General features: G+C 46.9%; 1 protein-coding gene across 1 annotated transcript; it reads left to right on the top strand.

Moving 5' to 3' along the window:
- The first annotated feature begins 427 nt into the window (after positions 1–427).
- On the top strand, positions 428–5662 carry LOC104380781 (keratin, type II cytoskeletal 4). Its single transcript, XM_086630748.1, has 9 exons — positions 428–886; positions 1695–1909; positions 2240–2300; positions 2942–3037; positions 3642–3806; positions 3893–4018; positions 4281–4501; positions 4811–4839; positions 5364–5662. The coding sequence occupies exons 1-9, from the start codon at positions 428–430 to the stop codon at positions 5660–5662; spliced, it is 1671 nt and encodes a 556-aa protein (XP_086486874.1).
- Positions 5663–13367: the final 7705 nt, after the last annotated feature.

Here is a 13367-nt window from a genome sequence, read left to right on the forward strand (position 1 = left end):
ATTACCTCCACAGAGTGCAAGTCTGCAAAACATGTCATCATACACAAAACCCCAAACGACACACTGCAAACAAATCACAAAGAGTTTCTTCAAAAATGTTTGCTAAACTATAATTAGTGTAAGTTAGGGGAACACTTCAAACCGTAATATATTCTAAGCCAACTTGCAAACAGAGCACTTTTAGAATCCTTTTTATTTCCTCAGTAGTTAGTATTTGCTGGGCTGTTTTGCATTTTGAGGAGCATTTATTGCTGCCAGGCAAACCAAACCCTTGAGCACTTCAAATTAATGTCCTGATCCTATCAAGGCCAGCTTCCCAAATGTATATAAGGGGTAGCATCACTGTGTCTCTTCAGCGGGATCGCTGATCCTCTCCTGCAGAAGAGCTTCCCCTAAACTTTCATATTCCGCCTTCAAGTAAGCCGCGATGAGCAGACAGGCACCTACAGTGAGATCTGTCCTGGGACGAAGAGGCTTCAGTTCAGCTTCAGAGATTTGTGGTCGAAGCTATGCTGCCTCTGCCTGCCAGGCCGTCCGGTGCGGAGCTGGCGCCTATAGCAGCAGAAGCGTCTGCAACCTGGGTGGGAACAGGAGAATTTCCTACGTGAATGGGGTCTGCGGTACTGGATGTTTCGGAGAGTTCGGCTTTGCAGGAGTAGGCTACGGTAATGTTGGAGGAAGGGTTGGCCTTTGTGGCCCCAGGGGATATAGTATTGTGAGAGGATACCCTGATCGCAAGGCTGATGGCATCCAAGGTATCTGCATCGACGAACGGCTTCTGAAGCCCCTCTGCGTTGGGGTCGACCCGCTGGAGCATGAAATACGCTGTCAGGAGAAGGAGCAGATCAAGACTCTCAACACCCAATTTGCCTGCTTCATCGACAAGGTGAGTGCAAACCTGCTCCATACTTGTCCTTCTTTGGGAAAAAATAAAACCCAACCAACCTCCTTGAAAACCTCAGTCCAGCTCATGCCATCAATCACTGAGCTGGGTCCATGCAAGAGCCATCTTGGTTCAGAGTGGTATCTTCAGTATTGGGGAAGGGATCATTTCAGCCACATACTGGTCCGCGTATTGGATGGTGTTTGTATTGTGGACTTCCTTTAAGGTGTCTCCTCTCTGGATGGCCTTAGTGAGAGGCTGGATTTCTCACTGCAGCCTTGTTTAGCTCAGCTAGAAGTTACAGCTCTGGTGGGGGTCATCTTTCTGTCCTGTATTACATCCTTTTCCTTTCTTTGTCTTTAAATATCACGACTGTTCCAAAAATATTCTCAAAGGCAGAGGACGTTAATCTGGATTCAGGCACTTAAACGTTAGCTATCTAAGTCTGAACTGTCACCTTAGGATCCTTTCGTAGGAAAAAAGAGACAAACTGGTCTCACCATCTTGGGACTCAATCTCATCCTAAATCACAGCAGAGGCATCTTCCAGAGGAGCTTTATTTCTATTCATTGATGAGAAAGGCAGATTTAGACATGTGACTTTCAGATTTCTAAATAATTTAGTCATGCGACTTTTAGATTTCTATAATAAGGACAGAGAACTTTATGGTCATGGTGGCACATCACCTCTCACTTCACGAAAATCCTTTTCTTACACCTGCAGTTTCACAGTGAGAGCAGACAGTCAAACCAGCTGTGGACTTACTGCATTTGTCTCTTCATTTGAAGCATTGCTGTTTTTTGGCCTGCAGGTCCGATTCCTGGAGCAGCAGAACAAAGTGCTGGAGACCAAGTGGGGCCTCCTGCAGCAATACGTCCTACCAAAGAAAGGGAAAAACCTTGAACTGTACTTTGAGAACTACATCTGCGACCTGCGGAAGCGCCTGGACTGCTTGCTTTGTGAAAAGGAAAAACTGGGTAGTGAAGAATGTGCCACAAGTCAGCTGGTGGAGGAGTTCAAGTGCAAGTAAGGACCTTCGGGTCTCCTCTAGCTGTTGGCATTTCACTTGTCCTCTGGTTCATCTCAGGCAATATCTCCCAGACATGTGGCACATCCCCTTTGGGAATGTCACATTCTTCTGTCTCACTCACAAACTCTTTGCATTGCTAATGTTGTTGTTCATGAAGAAGCTTCTGATCTTGGGATGGTCTAATGTTTGGTCTCCAGACACTTATCTTGCAGTGCCTGATGGCAGGCTCTGAGCAAGCGGAGGTTTGTTATTTATACCTGATAGTTAATGTCTGTGTGTCTGGTAGTATTGCCTGGCTCAGCCCTTTTCTTCTTCTTTCCCAACAGATATGAAGAGGAAATCAACAGGCGTACAACTGTGGAGAATGAGTTTGTGGCACTCAAAAAGGTGAGAAGTTCAACATACATGAATCATTATACCTATGATGGGTTTATTTGGTGCAAAGCTTGGCTGAAACAGGGCACTGTCAGCAAATGCCCGGCAAAAGTGAGCAGAAAGGGGCACAGGGTGAGAAAAAGAGGCAAACTGATGTAGAGAGTAAGAATAATATATCCCCAAAGCCTCCATCATCAGCACTACGGCAACAGATTTGTTACCCCAAGCAAGTCCTTGAAGTGGGAGGGTGTATTTGCGGAAAGGGGACAGAGTGGGAGAGGCTGCACTGGAATTCCTGGTGTCTAAGACACTGGCTATTTTCTGATCGTCTCTTCACACCATTTATATTTGGACATCAGGAAAGCAGAAATTATTCGAACAATATTAAAAAATTATGTTTAAATACTCATTAGTCAATTCTGAGTTTGTAGCTAGGTCCTAAGTAATAAATAAACTAATTCCTGTAAGTCACTTTGGAAAGGTTTTGTTTTCCTTTAGGAGACACCAGGGCATCTTGACTCACCCTCTCACACCTTTCTGCTCTTGAAATCTTGTTGAAACATGTTTCTGTTCTATTGGTGCTGCCTCTGTCTTCTGTGGTTTCTCCAATGTTTTCAGCGAGATTGGGCTGGAACGTGTCTCCTCTCTTTCAGGATGCAGACTGTATCTTTCTGAACAAGGAAGAGCTGGAGGTGAAGGTGGATCTGTTAAGAAGGCAGCTGGAGCTGCTGAAATGTGTGTTTGAGGAGGTGAGTTTCTGTGGTCCATCCCAGGAGGTTGGTAGTGCTGTTTCACCCTTCAGGTGCTCCAAATTTCTACAGCTTGAAATCCCTCTTGGACATCTCTCATCCCAAGCCCTTAGTGCCTGAAAGCATGGAACCACAAGCCTGATATAGCATTAACATGATTATGCTGGAAGTAGGGTGGTTCCCCCTTTCTTAATGCAGCTCCAGGTATGAATTTGCTGTGTCCTGACTCTACCCCTGAGAAAAGAGATGCGTCTGTCTAGTTACTCCGGATTGCAGTTGTCTGATTAGAGCTACAGAAACTCCCAGCTCAGTCCTGTCATTAACATCAGTTAAAGCAGCTGAAGATGACAGGATACCAAGGGTTAAGTCACTCAAATTCCTTGCCCTTGATGTGGACAGAATTGCTGCAGGTCAGCATGTAGGTCAGCAGCTGACATGTGGCAACTCATCTAGTGGGGAGGATTTTCTGCTGATCCAACCTGAGGGACGATTCTTGACTTGTTACATCCATCAGCTGAGCAGTTTGAGTCTTTGTTCCAGCCCTTCCTTCTCTACAAAGTCTGAGAATTGCTAACAGCTGACTAAGCCATTCCCCAACCTGTAGGAACGAGCTCAGGTAGATCGTCAGTTATGCGATACTTCGGTCATCGTGAAAATGGACAACAACCGAGACCTGGACATGGAAAGCATCATCAAGAACGTTGAATGCTGGTACCAAGAAATTGCTCAGAAGAGCAAAGAAGAAGTTGATGCTTTCTACCAAACCAGGGTGAGTAAGAGGCAACCTGGGTGTCTGCCTGGCAACTTAAGAGGCTGCAGGTCAGGAGCGACGATTGTCTTGTTTCTTGGTTCCAGTTTCAGGAGCTTCAGGATAAGAGAGGCAAGTATTGCGATGACCTCCAAAGCAACAAGTGTGAGATTTCAGAGCTAACCCGGATGATACAGAAGCTGCAGTGTGAACTGGAGAACGTGAAGAAGCAGGTAGGAGAGGCCCAGAGGTGACGTTTCCAGAAAGGGCAATGTCTTGGAGGACAGCTCAGATATGGGGGAAGATGACACATTGGCCTGCAGCAGACTTAAGAACTGCTCTAGGCTGTAGTTGGAAAGTGTATAGAGAGAAGGGACGTTGGTGGTTTTTCCTCTGTTTGCAATTGAAAGAGCAGATTAATCCAAACCCAGGATGTCTAGGAATTAGGAAATGAACCTTTGAAGACACCTGCACTGTTATCCTTCCCTCTGACAGGTCTCCTGCCTGCAAACCTCCATTTGTGATGTTGAGCAGCGCGGGGACTGTGCCCTCAAAGATGCCCGAGAGAAGCACATTGAGCTGCAGAATGCCCTCCAGAAGGCCAAGGATGAGCTGGCTTGCATGCTGCGGGATTACCAGGAGCTGCTGAATGTCAAGCTGGCCCTGGATATAGAGATTGCAACATACAAGACTTTACTGGAGGGTGAAGAGAGCAGGTGGGTGACAGAGACCTTGTCCCTTTACTCCCGTGTATCAGAGGCCAGAACAACTCCAGCTCTGAAGTGAATTTTGCAGCTCCAGGATCCTCCCAGGCTCACAGAAACTGGGGCTGGAGAGATGGCTGGAGGCCATACAGGCCACCCTTGTGCCAGCATAAACAATTCCTGTCCTAGGGACAGTCGGACGTGTTACAGCAAGGGATTAAGCGGGCTGGATGTAGGGCTGGAAGTTATGAGTAACATCAGGTTTCTAGATGTGCAACTGGTTAATAGGATAATGTGCATTTCTCTTCTCTCCCCTGACAGGATATGTGTGGGGAACCCGGTGAGCGTGTGTAAGTAACCTGGACATTTTCAGCCATGAGGCTTTCTCATTTTTGGAAAGGCAGTTTATGGAGTAGCGTTAGATGCCTACCCCACCTCCCTCTGCCTCCGCCTCCCTTTTCCACTTCAGCCCAGGCTGATGTTGAAGGTCTAGTCCCAGAAATCTCAAATACCTCTGAATTTCAAGAAAATAAGCTTTTGGATGGAGGGGAGGAAGGTCAAATTCATGACCCTTTTCTGCTCTTGGAGGCAACAGCAGCCTGTCCTGGCGAACCTGCCAGGCAATGCACCGACGTGCATTGAACCTGGGGAAGAACATGCCACCAGCCAGATGAGCAACGTGGGAACTGGGAGGATCTGTGAGGGATGTGTTGGGACACGGGGGAGGAGCTGGAAGGAGCAGGGGTTCAGATAACATTGGACAAATCTAGAGGAAATCAGGTTTGGTCAGTTCTGTCGCTCATGAAACAACTTGCCTTGTGAGAGTCTTCCAGTTTTGCTCTCTCAATAACTAATCCTGTGGGCTGTCTTGCAGCCGTGGTCAGCAGCGGCTACAACATCCCCGATGACTGTGGGATGCTGGCTGCAACCGGGGCTGTGTGTGGCTACAGCTCCGTGGGCAGACGTTCCGGACGACACGGCTCCCAGAACGGAGGATTCAGCTCCCGAAGCGCCGGGATCCACCCCAAGAAAGTCATCAGCTCAGTGGCCAAGCAGTGTGTCCCAGAGGTGTACTGCCAAGCCGGAGGGGTCAACTGCAAAAACGGGGGATTCAGCTCCCGGAGTGGGGGGTACCCAGCCCGCACCGTCATCAGCACGGGCAACGGGGCTTGAGTGCTCGGGTGGGGGCTTGCCAAGCTGGTGGGGTGGTCAGCTTTGGAAACCAAGGCTGCGTCATCAGGCAGCTGGGGGGCCCTCCTGTTGTTGTTGCAAATAGCCCCGAAGTTGTGGGGTGCAACACTGGGGTGGTGGGGAACTTCGGGGTTGTCAGAGACCCGTGCGTTGTTCCATAGAGCCAGGAGGTGGCACAGCCAGCGGTGTCGGAGGGCAACGCTCTGACACGAAGTTCCTACCACTGAGATGATGCAGGATGGTTCCTCTGCCCACGAGTAGCAACATTTGTCACCAAGACCACTCTCACATTTATTAGCATCAGATATATACTCCACCAAGTTATGTTTTCTGAGTCCCCAGCACTAAACACACATCTCACAAGCTTCTCCAGCAGGTGCTCAACACAGTATTATTTCTCTGAGTTTATACTGTCCATATTATCACAGCTTTAAGGGTTTTCTTGTGCTGCCTTTTCTCTCTGGCTTTTCCCATAACAAACAGATTCATTAACAATGCTTCTCCTTACAAGACACCTCTTTTTCTTCCAGTTCCTCCCAAAGCATTTCAGAGAAGAGAGTGATGATTTAACTTTCCCAGGAGGCACTGCAAAGAGCACACTCCTTTTTTTTTTTTTTTTCCCCAAAGAAGAAACCCTGAGCTGCCAATTTGAGCTTAAATTTTAAACAAGGCAATTTCAGCTTTCAAAGCACCTGCTAGTTACGTTGCAGCCATAGGCTTTTTGTGGAATTTGCTTACAGATGAATATGTAGTCCTTTCATTTGCTTCTGCATGTTAGGGGTGGCTAGTTCAAAGCGTGCTGATTTTTAGAAGAGCTCACCTCCCATCCCTGCACCCAAAACACCAAGGGAAGTTATTGGTGCATAAATCTTCTGAGCTGACATCTTGTACTCACATGAACAGAGCTTCTTTCATTGACTGCTCAAACTTCCCAGCTTTCCACTGCGCCTTCAATAAACTGCATTGAAAGTACACGGTTTGTCTCTAAATTTTTCCACAGACAGTATTTAAAGAAATTAAAAAATGGATGAAGTGCTTTTTTGTACTCTGTATGTCCATGGGGCAAGAAAGGACCAAACAAACCTTTTGATTCTCTTTAGGCAGTTTGGAGAACAGTGGGACTCAGATACCCGGACAGCCCAATGGTGTTTATTCTGTTTGGTTTGCTTCTTTATGTCACATCACCTAGAAGATATTTTATAGCCCAAGTAACAACTGATGCCAAAGATTGCCAGAAACCCCCCAAAATGCTACCGCAAGATGTCCTCTATGACAAGTTTGCCAGCTGTAGCTTCATTCCCTGCTGCAACCTCAGAACAACTTGTTTGTTTGATCCTTCCACGTCACAGCAGCTGAATGAAGACAGATGCCAATGCTGACCTTCTGGGCCCCATGGGCTGGTGATCAAGGCTGTGCTCTGCCAAAGCCATACGTATTTCAGACATAAAAACCTTTGCCTGAGCGGCATCGCAGCTGACGAAGTGTAGCATTTACCCTGTATGACTTAAAAGGCAAAGGGATAAGTTATGAGATGTCTTGGCCATAACAGGGTGGGATGGACTTTGTCTCAGCTTTCAAGTCTCTCACGTAGAGCTCAACACGTGAGTTGGTTGCTGGGGGCTCATTTCACGGAAAGAAACCAACATTTCCATGGAGTGATTCATCTGACCCAACACAGGCACCCAGTTTAGCATGAAGTGCACCAAGCTCCAGGCTCTACCGAAGCACCAATGAGGTCTCTCGCGGCTCTGCGGGCAGCCCGGGGCAGGGGTATGAGCGCAAGCGGAGGCATCACCGTGTGAGACGCCCGCGTGTGCTCAGGTGAACGCACCCGCCTGCATCTGCGGGATTCGCAGACACTGTTATCACGGTGAATTCCTTCCTGTCTCCAGCACATGAAGAATTACAGGTCACACGGCACCACTAATCTCCTCGCTCTCACAGGGCAAAATTCTAATTGCAACCTAAAAAAAAGTGAATATTAAAGACTGATGCAAGAAAGAAGATAAGCACCTTTGAGGAATGGCATGAGATGTCATTTCTATGCTAAGCGTAGAAACTGTTTCATCTGACTTTGACCATCGGCATGTCAGACTGGTTAGGTGAGGTGGACAGTCCTCCACTTGAGCCCCTCTCTCAAACAAGGAAACCCGGTTCAGCACTTGATATAACGTCTAAGTGGCTGCAGTTAGATGAGATGGAGCCCACCTAGGTGGGTGGTTTTCCATCTGAGTTTAATGCATTCACCACTTGCAAACGTGATTTGGAAAGAAGGCAAGCCCAACGCCTAGAGTCCCTGCTGAGACATTAAGCAGCTCCAGTCAATTGTCTGAACGTCACCGACTCCCTGTGCAGTTTCAAGACGTTGCTCCGGGCCACAGCTGGGTGGCGTGCACAGGATGCTGTCCAGGAACCACTGTGGCTCCAAGTCCGGATCTTCCTTGTGGCTACAAGGAGGCACGGCCATCCTGTCACAATCCATGGCCAGAGCGATTCAGCTTGGCTTTGTTTCAGAGGCACATTTCATTGGGTTTTGCTGTTGCTAAAAAAGACGGTTGCTCGAGAAAGAGGAGGTGGAGAAGGCTACACCTTTGGGACCTGGGGTGAGTCCTCACCAGCTGCTGCTGGTTGACTCGACCAGTTGGTCTTGCCCTTTCTTGATCTCCCTCTATGGCCTGGCAAAACAGGAACTAGCTTTGCATGACATCCCCAGCCTCGAAGCGGGTGAAAGCCCAGCAAGCTCCAGGTTTTTCAGAGCTTTCCCCTCCTGACCATTAAAGTTGGGACACCAATGTGTCCCCAGATAAGAGAAGACACAAGCCTGGTCTGTTGGTTGCAGTGCCACATTCTCTTGCTTCAGGGGTGAACTGCAGACAGCAGTCTGAGATAGCTTCCTCACATTAGCAAGGTGACTTCTCCCATCTCAACTGAGGAAGCAGTAGGCGACTGTCTAATTTCAGTGGCAGAATAATTATCTTTTGGTGGACTGAATAATAGAGAGAAGAAAGGAAGATGATACTACCTCTTCCAAAACAAGGGCAGCTCCTTTCCTTCTCATGTTTGAGCCAACACCCAAATACTCTTAGCTGTTATTTTAGCAAACCAAAAAGGAAAACGAAGGCTGTATTTATTTTTTCTCTATGGCTACAGCTGAACAGGCTAGCTTTTAAGATTTTGTCACAGTAGCAAAAGGGAAAAGTTCATCTCAAATGCTTTTCAAACTATTCATTAAAGCTTGTATTACAAGCTTAGGAACATTTCCTGGTAAGTAATTGATTTTTTTCCTGCCCACATATTTTTTCAAATCTCGAGGATTTTTTAACTATTTTTTTTCTCTCCTTTCTAATAGGAATTATCTCAAGCCAACAGTTGTTTTAAGTTGAGGAATTGGAATTTCTGTCAGTTAAAAATAACTAGCAAAAACCTCTTGATAATTGAGAAATGTTTCCATTCAGTTCTTTTAGAAAAAATATTAATAATTTAAAAATACCAGTCCAGTAATTTTGTTCTATGAAATGTTATGGTTTCGATGTTTTAGCTGACCAATTCAAGCACTCCAAGCCAAAGCCTACCATGGTTAAGGAGATGAAGACGAAAGTGGGAAGAAGCAAATCCATCTAGACTAAGCGCATGGGCCAGGTCTCCGCCATCATCTGTGGGGACAGATGTGCAACTCGGAGAGTGCCCCCTCCAAAAACCAAGCATATGTTGGGTGTGCTGCAAAAGAGCAGTATGAAGACAGGAGTGACTCTACTCCTGCGTTGGGCAACCTCCTGCAAATACGTCACCACTCTTTATAACCAGCATTTTCCATGTCAACCATCCTGTCCAGGGTGGAATGCTTCTGCCATAATTTAATCTTCAAAAAAGACAGCCTTATCGCACTGACCCACTCACCTTGAATAATTTATAGTCTACAAAGGGTGACTCACCCTTTCCTAAAACATCTCTCTGCACTAAATACTCCAAGACAAGAATGTGGGAATAGGAGGAAGAGGTAGATTCATAGATTCATAGATTTCTAGGTTGGAAAAGACCTTAGAGATCATCCAGTCCAACCGTCCCTAATCCCCACTAAACCATATCCCTAAGTAGATCATCCACCCTATTCTTAAACACATCCAGGGATGGGGACTCAACCACCTCCCTGGGCAGCCTATTCCAGTGGCTGACAACCCTTTCAGAGAAGAAATACTTTCTAACATCCAACCTGAACCTCCCCTGACTAAGCTTATACCCATTTCCTCTTGTTCTATCACCCATCACTAATGTAAAGAGCCCTTCCCCCACCTCCCCACCATCCCTTCTCAAGTATTTGTAGGCTGTAATCAGGTGTCCCCTCAGCCTCCTCTTCTCCAGACTAAACAGCCCCAACTCCCTCAGCTGCTCCCCATAAGTTTTATTTTCCAGCCCCTTGACCAGTTTAGTCGCACTTCTCTGGACCCGCTCCAGGAGCTCAATATCTCTCTTAAAGCGAGGGGCCCAAAACTGGGCACAATATTCCAGGTGCAGCCTCACCAGTGCCGAGTACAGGGGCAGGATCACTTCCCTGTTCCTGCTGGTCACACTATTCTTGATACACGCCGGTATCCCATTGGCCTTTTTGGCCACCTGGGCACACTGCTGGCTCATATCAAGCCGGTAGTCAACCAACACTCCAGTAGGACTCTTACTGGAACAGAGAGAAAGTCATCTCCAAGAAAGTCATCTCCACAGCGTGTCCCTGCAGTACAAGGCAGAAGAGATGGCACAACCACAGCAATCAACTGAAAGAACACACTTCGCAGTGAATGTTTGAACTGGTGATTAACCTGAGTGGAATACATTGAACAAGGAAATGTTCTCCAAGCCGAGATGGTCACTTAAGCCTTTTCACTTGCTCATTATTCTCTGTGTGCGTGTGATAGTTTCTGTAGTGTGTTTTCATGTCAAAAGCAGATACCAGTTACCACTAGCCAAACAAACCCATGCAGGCTCAAAAGACATTTATCTCATCCAGCCATGCCCAACTTAAGGGATATTTTCAAAGTCTGCCACTAGACGGGCTCTTTCCCTTCCTGCTCTGCCCTCATCTTCTCTCCCTACCTGGAATGAGCTAAAGATGCTAGACCTCTGCGGTCTGGCATCGGATGATGGGTCTTTGAAGCCTTTTTAGCTCAGAAGCAGCAGAAAAGGCAAAAGCAAACCCATCCAGCCTTTGGATCAGTAACAACAGCAAGAAATCTGAACAGCTTTGCTGGAACAAGAACCCTCTTTCATCTCTGTAGAAGCCTATGGAGACCTTGGTGGTGGACAACACTGGGGATGCAGCGGGAGTGGCACAAGATGTGGAAGTACATACCATAGTTTTGGCTTTAAAGATCTCAGAGATTGCAGGAGCCCTGGTGAGTGCAGAAGGTTCGGCATTTATAGCAGCAGAGGAGCTTGCAGGGTGCATCACGGTGATCCCAGTCCCACTCACTCTGTAAGCAGTTCAAACAGCCAAAGCATCAGCACAGATGAAAGCTCCCAGCAATGATACAGCTCTGGAGGTGAATCACCTGGTACTACGAAATATGCAGATAAAGACATCTCAGAAGCAAATCTGCCTGCTTTGCTGATAAGGCAGGAGAAGGAATTTTGCTTTATTCTGCGGTGATTTCCTTACAGAGCCAAACTGGGAAGTCCCCAGCCACATCAGAAAGATATGGTTTGGAATACCCCACTTAAAAAAACATCCCAAAACCCAAACAACAACCAGCTTGTTTAATTTCAGCTTTTTACCCTAGGTGTTAAAAAAAATGTTGAACTAGCTCAGAATTTCCTGGAAGACAGAAGTTGCATTTTTGTGGTCTGACAAAGTGGATGTAGATTCATTGCATTTTTTTACCATTACTCAGGGAATCGTTATCAGAGATCACTTGCTTTTTTTTTTTTTTCCCTCCTTCAAATATCCAATTTTCGAGCTACGTATCCAGCTCCCAGAAAGCACAGTGGTTTTATCTCCCCTTTCTGACCCCTGGATCAGATGGGATGGGCCAGCTCTCTTCCTGATACGTTGCTTTCTGTTCTTTATTGAGCACACCATTTACTATAATTATTACGACATCTTTATTACTCCCAGTGCACAGAGGAGGCAGCCAAGTGGCTGCACAGGTGGGAAATCCAAGGCTTTATTTTCAGCCTTGCCTCTGCAGCCCGAGGAAGTCGACAGACACTTTGCATGGCAGGTGGGAACAAATGATACCCAAAGAGGCTTCCACAGAGAAAATTGTGGAGAAATACAGGTAAGAAATTAGCCAGTAATTAGTTCCTCCTGTGAACACTCATTCCTTGCAGCCAGACGGCTCCACAACCCACATTATATTCAAAAACAAGTTCCTTCTTGTGATGTGGTCAATACTACTAAAGGAGGGAGGGGAGAGGTTTTAGTCAGAGATCTCACTTGAAAAGGGATGGATCAGGGTAGGATCTGGGCTTGCAGTCCGGGCTCAGAGTGTGGTTGGAGGATTCTCCACCTCCTTGGGTACAAGCTATATAGGATCATGCTGGCTATTCCTCTCCTTTGCTTAATAAAATTTCTTTCCTTTTAAGGTGATTTTAATGGGAAACCATCAGTTTTCTTTGGATGCCTCAACTCAGCTGCACTAGAACAAAACGAATGTTAGATCTTTCTGTTTGGTGGCCAAACCAAACATCTGGGTAAATTCTGACCTGGCTGTCTCCAAGCCCTGTTTTGCTGCCTTTGGTCAGGATTTTAAGGTTTCTCTTCTACAGCAATGAAACCTTTTCAGGAGGTTCTGCTCTTCTCAAAACACGGGCCAGCAGATTTAACTTTCCTTTCTCCACTTTTTCTAGACTTGTGTCATTGAGGTGGCTCGAGGAAACTACTGACTGCAGACAACACGCTCTGCAAGGCTGGTTAGAAGAAAGAAAGAAAGGAACCCCAACCCAAACCAGCCATGCAAAATGACTGGCTAGTTGAGTGTGAACTGCTCAGTGTCTGCATGCGGCCAGTCCTGCGCCGGCTCCCGAGGAGCCGGACGATGCACGCTGTGCCACGGCGGAGCTGCGGGGCAGGGCGGATTTGTTGAGGCTGGGATTGCTGAGATGTGTGTTTGAAGAGGTAGCAATTCCTCCCTTTCTGTCCGCAGGGAAATGCAGGTTATGTTTTTTTTTCCTGGAAACACCCTCATTTTTAGCACAGCCCAGTTTAGCGTAGACCGAGTTGGGTTTCGGAGCTGGACCGTCTACTTATCCAACATATTGACTAATAGGGCTATGTGCCAGTTGCATATGGGAACAGAAATCCCACTGATATTCTTCAGGGTTCAGCTGCTATTTACATGGGGAATCCTCTGTCTGTACCCAACGCTCGTTGGCCATGGTCCAGTTCAGTAGGTGGATTTATTCTTTTTTAGGATTAAAGGAGGCTTAGTATATTCCTCAGTGATGAATCACTCCAGGTCAGATTTTAGCTGCAGGATGACGACTCCCATTATACAATTAGTTCTGCGTTTCCCCAAAAGTGATGCAAATGAGGGGGAATCGCTCTGGACTGGAGCTTTTTGCAACCTTTAGGCACAAGCTTTGCAATGCCTCCGTCACTCTGAAAATGGACAGTCGACGGGAGATGGGCACTGTCAGAAACCCCAGCACTGAACAGGGCTCAGAGTGAGCAGGTACCAAGGCTTTGTGCCATAAGTGA

Source organism: Tauraco erythrolophus, unplaced genomic scaffold (assembly GCF_009769465.1).
Source record: "Tauraco erythrolophus isolate bTauEry1 unplaced genomic scaffold, bTauEry1.pri scaffold_48_arrow_ctg1, whole genome shotgun sequence".
In the NCBI taxonomy this organism is placed as follows: Eukaryota; Metazoa; Chordata; class Aves; order Musophagiformes; family Musophagidae; genus Tauraco; species Tauraco erythrolophus.